Source organism: Poecilia reticulata, unplaced genomic scaffold (assembly GCF_000633615.1).
Source record: "Poecilia reticulata strain Guanapo unplaced genomic scaffold, Guppy_female_1.0+MT scaffold_378, whole genome shotgun sequence".
Lineage (NCBI taxonomy): Eukaryota > Metazoa > Chordata > Actinopteri > Cyprinodontiformes > Poeciliidae > Poecilia > Poecilia reticulata.
In genome coordinates, this window is record NW_007615147.1 from 7331 (window position 1) to 18930 (window position 11600).

The 11600-nt window shown below is 38.1% G+C and overlaps 1 protein-coding gene across 1 annotated transcript; it reads right to left on the reverse strand.

Annotated features, from left to right (window-relative positions):
- Nucleotides 1–1708: 1708 nt before the first annotated feature.
- On the reverse strand, nucleotides 1709–10366 carry LOC103460955 (sodium-coupled neutral amino acid transporter 2-like). Its single transcript, XM_008403266.2, has 15 exons — nucleotides 10192–10366; nucleotides 10020–10101; nucleotides 9465–9580; nucleotides 8805–8878; nucleotides 8615–8707; nucleotides 8248–8323; nucleotides 5538–5620; nucleotides 5401–5459; nucleotides 5101–5253; nucleotides 4936–5015; nucleotides 4724–4824; nucleotides 2390–2514; nucleotides 2157–2301; nucleotides 1969–2066; nucleotides 1709–1854 (listed from the first exon to the last, which is right to left on the reverse strand). The coding sequence occupies exons 1-15, from the start codon at nucleotides 10323–10325 to the stop codon at nucleotides 1753–1755; spliced, it is 1521 nt and encodes a 506-aa protein (XP_008401488.2). The 5' UTR covers nucleotides 10326–10366; the 3' UTR covers nucleotides 1709–1752.
- Between the last annotated feature and the right edge of the window lie 1234 nt (nucleotides 10367–11600).

Consider the following 11600-nt stretch of genomic DNA (forward strand, 5'->3'; position numbering starts at 1 on the left):
CGTCTTCTAATCACGTCATTTCGTGAAATGTTACCTGATTTCAAAAACGTTCTAGCAGAGAAATAATAAATGTTTCGTTTGATGACTACAAATTGGAAATAAAATGATTTTTTTCTTTGACGGACAACAAAAAAACTCCAACCCAACCTCTGATCCAAACTAGAACATTGTCGGCCCCTCTTCGGTTTTTTCTCTTTTTTGCGGAGGATCAATAAATAACTTATTGGTGTTTTACCATCGCCACCAGGTATGAAGCGCTTTAGCCTTTGAGTTGCACCACAGCGCAGCACAACTGAAACACCCAGGAGAAGAATATCAGCTTGTTGTTATGAGTATAAAGGAGGCTGGTATAGCGCCTGATAAAAATCTATTTATTTATGTCATCACATGGACTTATATAAAGTTTTATACATTTTCTTTTGATATATTTATTATTGTTTTTCTTCTTTAGATATTAGGTTGACTTAGAATGATTCCAAATAATGTACAGGAATAACCTAGTGCTGTTACATGTCAATCATCTGGGGGGGCCACTGGGGGGGCCAATCAGATGACAGGGGGGGCACTGGCCCCCCTGGCCCCCCCTCTGGCTCCGCCCCTGTTTTTCAGCACTACGCACGGCAACTTAGGGGGACTTAGTTTCTCAGCAATGTGTATGTTAACTTTTGTAAAACTAAAATTCTAAACGTGTTATTTTAAAAGGCTTTAATTTTGAAATACACATCACTTCCGTAGGACATTTATTGGGTGTCTTCTAGAAGTGTCTTTCGGTCAACCTGAAGCGAGAGAAGTCACTGGTAAAGCATTGTTTAACGTCACCATTTTTTATTGAGGTTTCATATGGTTTACAGTATTTTTTTTTCACAATTTTTTTATACAATATATTTGAATTTATTTTTAGATACATAATTTCCTTTTGCAACTGCATAAATATAATGTCTAAACGTGAAGTCTCAGGAAATGTACTTGCAGTAAATCAAACTTGAACCGGATGTGAGCTTTTACTCTGAAAGGAGCTCGTAAGTGCTGTAACGTTTTGTGCCGTGGCGCACCTGAAAATTGAGTGTGGGCTGACTTTACTGTCATTGTCGAAGAGGCGGCTAGCTTTACCACAGTTAACTGGCTATGTGTTTGATTCCTCTGCTCTATGGAGACCAAAATTGTAAATGACTGGAAATAAACTGAAAGCGTTTTATGAAGTTTTTTAATTTGGCATCGCTTCAAAAAAAGACAAAAAAAAAAAAAAAATCTAACTGGGAAAGGTTGAGATTTGAACTCCCGCTAGAATGTTAAATTTAGAACATTACTTTGTATTTGGGCATGTTTTGTTTAATACAGACTAAACCCAACATTTGAAAACTGAGGTGATGAGCACAGAGAATCGAGGTTCAATACAACATTTTATTTAAGCATTTTTCATATTACATATACTTCATATACTTGTATATACATATATATATAAATAAAATAATTGAAGTTACAAAATATTTCTGTTGACAGTCTTTTGAAAAAGTTGAAAAAGATATGCAAGTAGTATTGTTTAAGCTGGAGTACATAGCACATCACATCTTAGCACATCTGTGCAAAGTCATAGGACATTAGGAGGAATATTAAATAGGTGTGACTTACCTGACAAAATACAAATAATATGTACTTTTTTGAACATATTTGGCACAGTAAAAAAAACAACAACTTTAAAATAAAAGTTAAAAATAAATTCAGTTCCTCTCTGCTAGCAGAAGAGCTGGAGCCTCAGTGACCTTGGTCGTTCATAGAGTTCACGATCCAGTCGTAGATGATAAGAGTCATGCAGCCAAACATGACAACAAATCCTAATATCAGGAACAACGTAGCCTGGTGGAAGAAATCATTTCACAGTTAATTTGAAGTCGTTACACAATATTTTACATTGTTTACTAACAAAAACCAAATGTGATTGAAATTGTGAAATGTTTAATAATGTCTTACTCCAATCTTCTGCATGGATTTGAATGACTCCTTCTTAACCAGTCTGAGATAGAAAGCTGAGGGCAGGATGAAGATCAGCATTGCAGCAGCAGAGGCACCTGGAATGAAGAATAATGAACCGTTCTCAAAAGGTCAATAATACATTGTTAGAAAGTGGATAATACATATTAGCATGTTCAGTTACTTACCAATAAAGCCAAAAATATCTTTGATGCTGGAAACAAAGATGACCACAATGTTGGTTCCTGCTAGCAGGATCAGGGTGATGATAATGTGACGGATCCAGCTGAAGTCTTTTCCTGGGAACAGCAGGTGGCCGACTGAGGTACGAATCTGTTCAGAACCAGACAAAGATTAGCTCAATGGACTTCATAGTTTTAGTCACTGACTGGATCATTAACAATAGATCCTCAATACATACAGGGAAGAGCACCACAGGAACTGTGAGTGTGACAGCAGCCAACACAGCCAGGCGAACAACCAGCAGGAGGATATCGTCCTTGTAGTAGTTTGAGTAGGTGTGGAGCAGCTCAGGTCCCACATGGACTGAACAGAAATATGACAGAGATCACTTTAGTTACTTTCTTCTTATGGCTAAAAACAGTTTGATTTAACGGCATCTCAGCTGCAATTATTAAAACATTAACATGCTAACACATAAGGGTGTATAGCATACCTAAAACAGTACCCTTGATATTTTCTACATAGAGGATTTAATTTCTGTTTAATCCAGAGAAGGAAACAGAGTCATAGTGATCATATCTCTCTGAAGCTTTGTGCTGTTGCCCACTGAGACAGTGTCTTGCTCACAACCAGATTAAAAGCCAACCTAAAAGAGCCAAATCTAGCCTAAATCACTTATTTACATTTTCACGTTCCTCAAAGTACTGATTGATGAGGAGAAGTAGGAATCATCATTAGCCTTTCCTGGACACAAACCAGCCCGGCTTCAGACCCATTGTTGCATTAGCACTTCAAGTGCGGTCCCACCTCGCTCTTTGGAACCTTAAGAGTTGTGGTTCCAAACAGGCCGGCCAAACAGGGCTGGATTGAAGTCAGCCAGCATAAACAAATTCCCATCATAATCCATTCTTACCCATAAGTTTTTAAACAATAATAATGGTAGATAATTGCTCGTCTTCATTAAAGCTTCAAAATTTACTCAAAGTTTCAACCTGCTGCATTTGGGTCCAACACCAACACACAAATTGACAATATCTCAATACTGCTAACGATCTAAAGCTGCTAAACTTGTTTTTCAGTGATTCTTGAGAATAGGGACAAAATGGGTTTTAATTTTCCCAATTTTTTTCTTTTATTATTTCTCAACCTTATGTATGCAAATATGAAAAATAATGTTTTGGAAATGTAAAGATGCTAAGGTGCAGGCTCCCTGGTGCATTTTTTTTTTTAAATTACATTTTTAATTGACTTGACCCAGCACTTTGTCATCACCATCTGACAAAAATAAATATAAAATTATTTTTAAAATACCCTATTAGTGATATTTTACTCATTTTTGCAGACAAATGAAATGCTTCTCAAGAAACAAAAGAAATATTATTTAAAACAAAAACCAACATAAAGTCCATCTGACGGAGTTGACAGTGCATGACGGAGTTGACGCAGAACTGAAGGTGGTGACAAGCTAGTGAGTAAAATGAAATATTTGATACATGTGAAGTAATGCAATTTATGTAAAATACATTAAAATGAATTAATTGCACTTTTTTAAGGTTTTGTTGGCTCTAGTGCCTTTATTTGAAAGTAGTTTGACAGGAAAGAGGGTTATGAGAGAGGGGGACACACAGCAAATGTCACCAGGCCAGGAACCGAACCTGCAACCACCAGCATGAGGACTTAGGCCTCAAGGCATGGGTTGTGCTTTGCCCCTGCACCACCACAGCACCCCTTAATTGCACATTTAAGTGAGATTTCTCAACAATTTCACTGTAAGAGTCAAAAACAGATGGAGTTGACATCTGACGGAGTTGACAAAATGCCAAACTACCTCAATTTATATGACGTTATTCTGAAGGAGGCCGTATTGTAGCTCATCAGGTCCATGAAATCCTTACATTATACCAAAAATTCAGCTTTTATTTCACAAAATTTCATCAAAGATTTGTAAATTGTCAGTTATGGTGTTGACACATCATGGTTGTGATGAGCAACTTAGGAATAAAAAGAAGAAAAAACTAAAGAATAACATAAGCTAACCAGAGCTAACTAGCCCTCYTASCAAAGGAAGAGAAAGGAAGTGGTCATGGGGTCCTCAGATGTTCTGGTGCCCCCCAATAATGCCTGATTTCTTTTACATTATTTTCATGTCTGACGGTGTTGACAAAAACTTGGGACAAATTTCAATGGAGTTGGAAAATATGTAAAAATGACTTTTAATTCAATTTATTTATACTTTTATAATTATTTATATGACTACGTATACTTAATTGTCATAATATATTATCTTAGTATTCCTTTAATTGTTTCAAACTATTATAATGTATTGAGTTCTGTTCCAGAACAAGGGATTTTACAGGCATCATCCACCGACTATGTTTAAAATAAAAAAAATATTCAGCAAACACAAAGAAAATATACATTGTTGTGCTCACATGACCCAGGTTAGTTTAGTCAGATATTTGAAAAAAATATATTTTGTGTATATTTTATTCAAATTTTGTGCTTTATCCATAGGACCTGTTTTGTCCATATTCTCAAGAATCACTGTTTTAAATCTTATTCCATATCTTACTGTTGAAGGTGAGGTATCCAAAGAGGGCAGCCAGCAGGTACATGATGAACATGGCCATGAAGGAAACGTTGGCCACATTCTGCATCTTTCGGCGTGAGCGGCTGTTCAGGGAAGAAGAGTTTTATTTACCAGACCAAACTTTAAAGAAATATAACATTAGTTTAGTTTAAACCTTATAGGACTTTGAGTTAAATCCATGCAGCAGCACTTACTCTTTGAGCTTCTCATACATGGGTAGGATAGTAGGATGGCACATGAAGGCAAAAGTGAGGATGGGTATAGCATAGACAGTCTGGAGAGATGGAAAAATACAAAGATTAGAGGTTATTCTATGAGTGTTGAAAATATTCACACCTGTTTAACCTCCATTTATTTACCTGTGAGTTGAAGACAAAGTATTTAGGCTTGCAAGTATCATCATCAGTAGTAGCGTTGTCGCTTTGGGGGGGGATGTTGAACATAAGAATGGTTTCATTTCCAGTGTCAGGAACAGGCAGAGGGCATGGCGTCTGGAACTTCTTAATGATCACCTGCATAAAAGGAAATATGTGTTTGGACTGCACTATATTTTTTACAATATTCAAAAAACTAAATAAGTAGTGATTTGAAAACTTTAATGAAACAATTGACTAAATCTAACTTGCAGGAGAAATAAAAGAAGGTGGGGTTGTACTCACCACAATCAGAAAGAACACCATGCAGAGCAGAGAGAGACCACTGGTGTAACTAAAGTAACCTAGTGAGGCAAGATAAAAAAATATGTCTTAAAGCTGATGCTTCAACTTTTATTATTACTTAGGAAATACATCCTTACCCAAGTTCCTGAGCAGTGTGAGAGGTAAGATAACAATAATTGAGACCAGAATCACAAGGTAATCTCCATTGATGTACCATTCACTGAAACACAAATACATCTTTAAATTGATAGAATAATATTTGTTACACAATCTGTAGAAAAATTTAATTAATTAGTTTGAACACTTAAAATGAAAATTTTTGCATTTGTCTTGACTTTTCAGCTTCAGAGGAGGTCGGGTCACTCTGCAGATTCAGACCTGACCACCAATTTTTCACAAAGGTTGTAAAACTCAGTCAGGCTAATCTCAAGCTAGTAAAGGAAATGTTGCTTTGGACCCTGTGTGACTGCAAAAGGGGTTTGAATGAGGAAATCAATGAAGAAGAAAAGCAGAAGCAGGAGGTGGAAATGGAGAAGAGATTGGCAGAAAAGTTAGCCAGTGAATTCAATTCTTCTGGAACCAGACAATCTCTAATATGTGGCAGACTTAAACCAACACAGCAATACAATATCAAGGTTTCCCCCAGTGTATTATAGGCCTGGCGGCCCGCCATGCTTTACTAGCGCCACCGCCAGGCTAAGGCTTTCTTGTTTTTGTTTTGTTTAGGAAAATAAAATAAAAAATAAAAGAAAATCGCTTTTTTTTAAAGCCGGATTGCAAGTGTTTCTGTTGCTCCGAGCGTTTCACTATCAGAGCAGATTTATTCCTAAATGATATGTTTATAGAAGATATGTTTATAGTTAATGCATTTAAAGCCGGACCAATCACACCGCTGGTCTCTACCCGTTGCCTCGCGCGCTGCAGCATCTGGATGTCTAAAGTTAACCTCAGCGCAGATCTCGCTCCTCCTTTCACTCGAACCGGACACAGGCTGACCGCTATGGATATTTACATCAACCCCCTGTGTGGAATTATGATTAGTTATGAGGAGTTATTGATTAAGTCGCGCTTTCAGTGGTGATTTGAACGAGCGGTGAGAATGATGTATATTTGTGAACAAAACATTATGCGGCGTTTACATCTCAACACGCTGCCCAGCGTTTGCCCCTGTCTTCCCTGTAAAGTTAATTCTGTGTTCCCGGTTAGCTGGTGCGTTAGTGGTTAACGACCCACTGCTAATCACTCATCGTGCAGGTTTAACCCGGTGAGGAGCTTTCGCGCTCTCCTCGCAGTCACGCATCACGCTGATTTTATATTATTTTATTATTATTATTACTAGTATTATTTTTCCGGTTACACTAAGCACCAAACCGTATCAAATGTTTTGCCCACTTAGACAGAGTTGATGTGCGCGGCCACCGGACATCTGAAAAACTCATCTTCTGGATGAGTTTTTGATAGTTTCTGTGTCCCCTTGTTAAAAACAGACACGAAATGAAAGAGCTACTAAAGCCACATTGAATTAAATCTCCCATTTGTTGCGCATCTCTGCGCAGTGCAGCGGATTACCACGTCATGCAGGGCCGGTCCAAGGGGTGCATGAGGCCTGGAGCAGAATACGACATAGGAGCCCCTTTTGTTGTTAAAAACATCAGCACCTCTAACAGCTTCTGTGTTAGATTTTGTGAAATCTAGGACAGGGGGAGTAGTTTAACTGGCAAACCTAAAAGCAATAAATTATAACTGCAGCTTACTAATTTGTATTTGTGAACAAACAAGAGCTGAAACTCAAAGATGCAGCATCAGATTGTAGCTGTGCACAAACCAATCTGACTGTGAATATTGTTCTTTGAACTTCTACAGAGTAAACTTGCCAGCTCCTTAAAATCTTACATATAAATGTTAAATAATTTAAAGTCAGGCTGCACAGTGGTGCAGTTGGTAGAGCTGTTGCCTTGCAGCAAGAAGGTTCTGGTTTCGATTCCCGGCCCCAGTCTTGTTGTTGTTATTACATTTGATATAATTTAAATTTTTTTGTATATTTTTTATCCAGGTATTTCTAAGCTACAGAAGACTAATTATTAGGCACCCACCAATATGAAAACTTGAGATGATGTTGATATCTGATATATTGCTGTTATGGCAGAATTTACCAATATTATAACTGAAGCAGATGACCAATAATCCTGTACTGAATCACTTTAAGTGTTACATGACCAACCAGATACCACTTGCTTGGTCATGTAAGTGGTAAAAGTCTAGGCTGCTTACATCACAGTAACGTCCTGGATGACACCATCTTTTATTGACATAAAGTGTTAATCCATTTCCTTTATAAAGCCTGTCTGCTCAGAGTCAGAAAGCCTGAGAGATAAACGTTACAGCTGAATGCTTCCATAGTACTGTGTTCCCAACACTCTGGCTGAGTCCAAGTTCATTCAATGTCTTAGACAGTTGGATGAAATTGGACTCGCCTTTCTCATTATCATTGATGGAGGAGTTTGAATGTTCTTCTCTCTCTCCTCTTTTTCAACTGTTGTGCTTTAGTTGGGTTCAAGTTTGGCCATAAATAACTAATTTTCTGCCAGAAATAAAGCAATTAAAGTTTTTAAGAAGATAAAATCAGAATTTAATTAACATGAACAATTCCAACATGCTGCCACGTTGAGCAGCACAATTATAGAATGTCACATTATAGACTACTTTGATTTTGTACTCGAAATTTCAACTCAAGTACCAAAACCTATAAAGGTATTAATGGTGAAATGAACAGCAACTATGTAATTAATAAGAACCGATTCTGCTATTTCTTTAGTTGTTAAAATGACCAAATGTTTAACTACTTACCCATCATTTGCTCCAGTAAGGGACTGAATAACAATGGGGAGTTCGTATTTGATAATGAAGAGGTAGCTTGACATGGCTGCATGAAAGATAAAGAAGAAGAAAGAAAACAAAAGAAAATAAAAAACATTGAAGTTAGCAACATACCTAGCATGAAAATACACATTCATAAAAAAAGAGCAATTTCTGATATTTTCAGAGATACAAAAAAGTCACAGGATACTCAAAAATAATAATGATGTAAAAACTATCTAATTCTGCCTGTACTCCCAATTTGGACACAGAGAATCAATGTTTCAGTTTTAAAAAAAACACAGTAAGAATCACAATTACAATACATAGCTGTTATACTTAAAGGTCAGTCTCTCACCTCCAATGTTCTGCATGGTGATGGAGCAGGAAGCAGCCAGTTTTCCTGGGATCCCAAAAGCTTTGTAACCCAGTGACTCATAAACAAGAGCACCTGGAAAAAGAGGAAAACCCCCAAAGAGTTTTAAATCTTGACATTTAAATGTGAACAAACATAAAAAGTTGCTGGAAAGTCAGAGCTGCTGCTTCACCTGCTTCATTGGCTGTCTTCAACAACAAGTGGACAGAATACAAGGAGAAAATGGCAACGGAAACCAGGAGAATCCTGCAAACACAAGAGAGAGAAAAGGTTGTAGATGACTTGTGATTATTGGCAATAAATAAATAAAAACTATAAGCTTGATGGGTCTTTTGGTGCCAGATGATACAAGTTGTGCAATAGGCACAGTAATGACTAATTGGAATAATGACTTTTTCTTTTTTTAATCCAGACTTCTGCTGACAGAAACCTTTTTAGTCACTAACAAAACATTTTCCCAAGAACATGATACACTGAACAGCCACCAGGAGGCATATTTGCAAAACAACGTCCAATAAGTTTCTTCTAGCGAAAATGAACTTATGCTGGAGTTGAATGTGTTCTTGGAACACACACACACACACCCACACACACACACACACACACTTTATCATTGATATTTTTTTCCAGATGGTCTTACACAGAAGCTTGGATAACCAGGTTCAGGTTGCTGTTTGCCGGCAACAGGAAGTTTTTCTTCTTTGTTTGCAAGTCAATATGAACCGTTAACAATTTCCTGCTGAGCTTAGGAATATCACAGCCTGAGACCTTAAAACAACACTTGTCTGAACTCCGCTCAGCCAAATCAGGATAATGATGGAAAAGTTCTTACACAAACAGGGCGATGCCGGTGTTGGCCATGGCGAAGGACAGACCCAGGATGCCGCTGCCCATGATGGCGTTGCCCAGGTTTAAGACGGACATGCCGAAGGAGGCACTGCCCTGATGCTGAAGAGGAGAAAACAGAATTAAAAAATAGTAGAAAATAAACTACAGTGAACCCTCGTTTGTCGCGGGGGTTGCGTTCTGAAAATAACCCGCTATAAGTGAATTCCGCAAAGTAGTTACCTTTAGTTTTTTTTACAATTATTACACAGCATAAATAAATACTCTACATTGAAACCAAAAAACAAAACCTGTTTTCAGGTCAGCGGATGTGCGTGTGCATCAATCTGGCATTAATGTGCCAGATTATTGGCACGCAGGTACAGAAGGGGCTCGGAGACTGTTTAGCCAATCAGGACGCAGAGCACAATGCACTGTGGAAAAAAAACCTGCTCAAAAAGAAAAAAATCCGCGAAGCAGCGAGACCGCAAAAGGTGAACCACGTTATAGCGAGGGATCACTGTACATCTAAGAGAATAAAGGTGAATAAACCTGAACTTACATATTCAGCTTCATACTTCTTCTTGCTTGGGTTATGATCAGAGAGGAAGTTTTGACTCTCTGGATCTGCATCTGGGTATTGCCTTTAATAGAAGAAAGACGTGTTAAATGAGCTGACATATTGAACTTTTTGTTTGGTCCGTTTGTGAAGACATGTTAAAAATGAGCCTCACACACTGAGAGGATTCTTCTTGAGACAGTCAGAGTACGCAAAGTCGTTGCTGTTGGAGCTGCAGCTGTCGTCGTCTTGAGGAGCGTTCAGGCATTTCATCTCAGTTCTAGAACCGGCCTGCTTGTCACTGGGCATTTTAGAGCTGAAAACATAGAAATAATAACAAAAAGGTTTTTAGTAAGTAATTGTGTTTTAGCGTACGTTTATTTTCCCTGACACCATATCTGCCCCAATGTCTGTTCATAAAAGATAAGGCCAAACAAACAGACACGTATTCCTCGTGTCAGAATGCATATCGTCAGAACAGATCAAAATCATGTCACTTAGACTGTTTATTGGTTTGGTGCACAAGATGTGCTGGCTAAGTATTTCATAAAGTTTATTCTGATGAGGCGTTTTAGGTCATCAAAATGTACTACGTGTGTTTTTTTAAGGTAGGAGATTGTCATCTGTTCTATTTTTAATGTATGCAAAGGAAGCATATCGGATTCTATTTTGAAATATTTTAAGCAGCTTTTTTGAGGTGGTAACAGTTTTCGATTAGGTAGCACCGACCGACAGATGAGGCATCGATGAGATCGGCATCAATATTAGACCGCGTGAGTGAGATCTTTTCAGTGACGGGAGGGGCTGAGTGATGACGCAGCGAGTGRAAAAATACCGGAGCGCGAGTCTTTACAGCATCACCCAGACTTGACTGAAGAGGAAGGGATGCTGAAGGACAAAAAGACCCGCAGAGGCTGATCTCTACAACRCCCCTCAGAAAATCATTAATCATTTACATTACTTCACAAAAAAAAAGTTTTAAAATCAGTGAGYCTGASAATGATAAATTATTWTTGGTACTTTGTGTTTTTGATGCTAAAATAGATGTATGTTTRCAGCATCCCTTTGCCCAGGACTGACCCATGATGCTACTGCCCAGGTTTTTGTTTGCCCAGGTTAAAATGAGCCTCACACTKCCAGTGGTTTCTCATACATGAAGTAAGGGTTCTGCTCTTTACTGTCATCATAGATGGCACTTTTGTTGTCTTCATCTTTTTGAGTAGTTTCTGAAAAGTTCATCTCAGTTTTAACATCAGACTGCCTTTCACTGGACACTGAGACTTAATATTCTTAAGTACCGTATTTTCCGCACTATAAGGCGCACCTTCAATGAATGGCCTATTTTAAAAAACAATTTCATATATAACGCGCACCGCATTATAGGGCGGATAGAAATGACACCACAGTACGATACATGATTTGTTCCGTTCTCTACAAATGTGGGAGCGTGATAATAAAGAAAAGGTCCCCGAGTATTTTATATAGTGGGCTGCCCCAGTCATTGTTTCACTCACGGTTTTGGTGTTGCCATATTGTGCCCAACTGCTTTCTGGGTAACACAGACCAACCGACACGCTGCCGCCG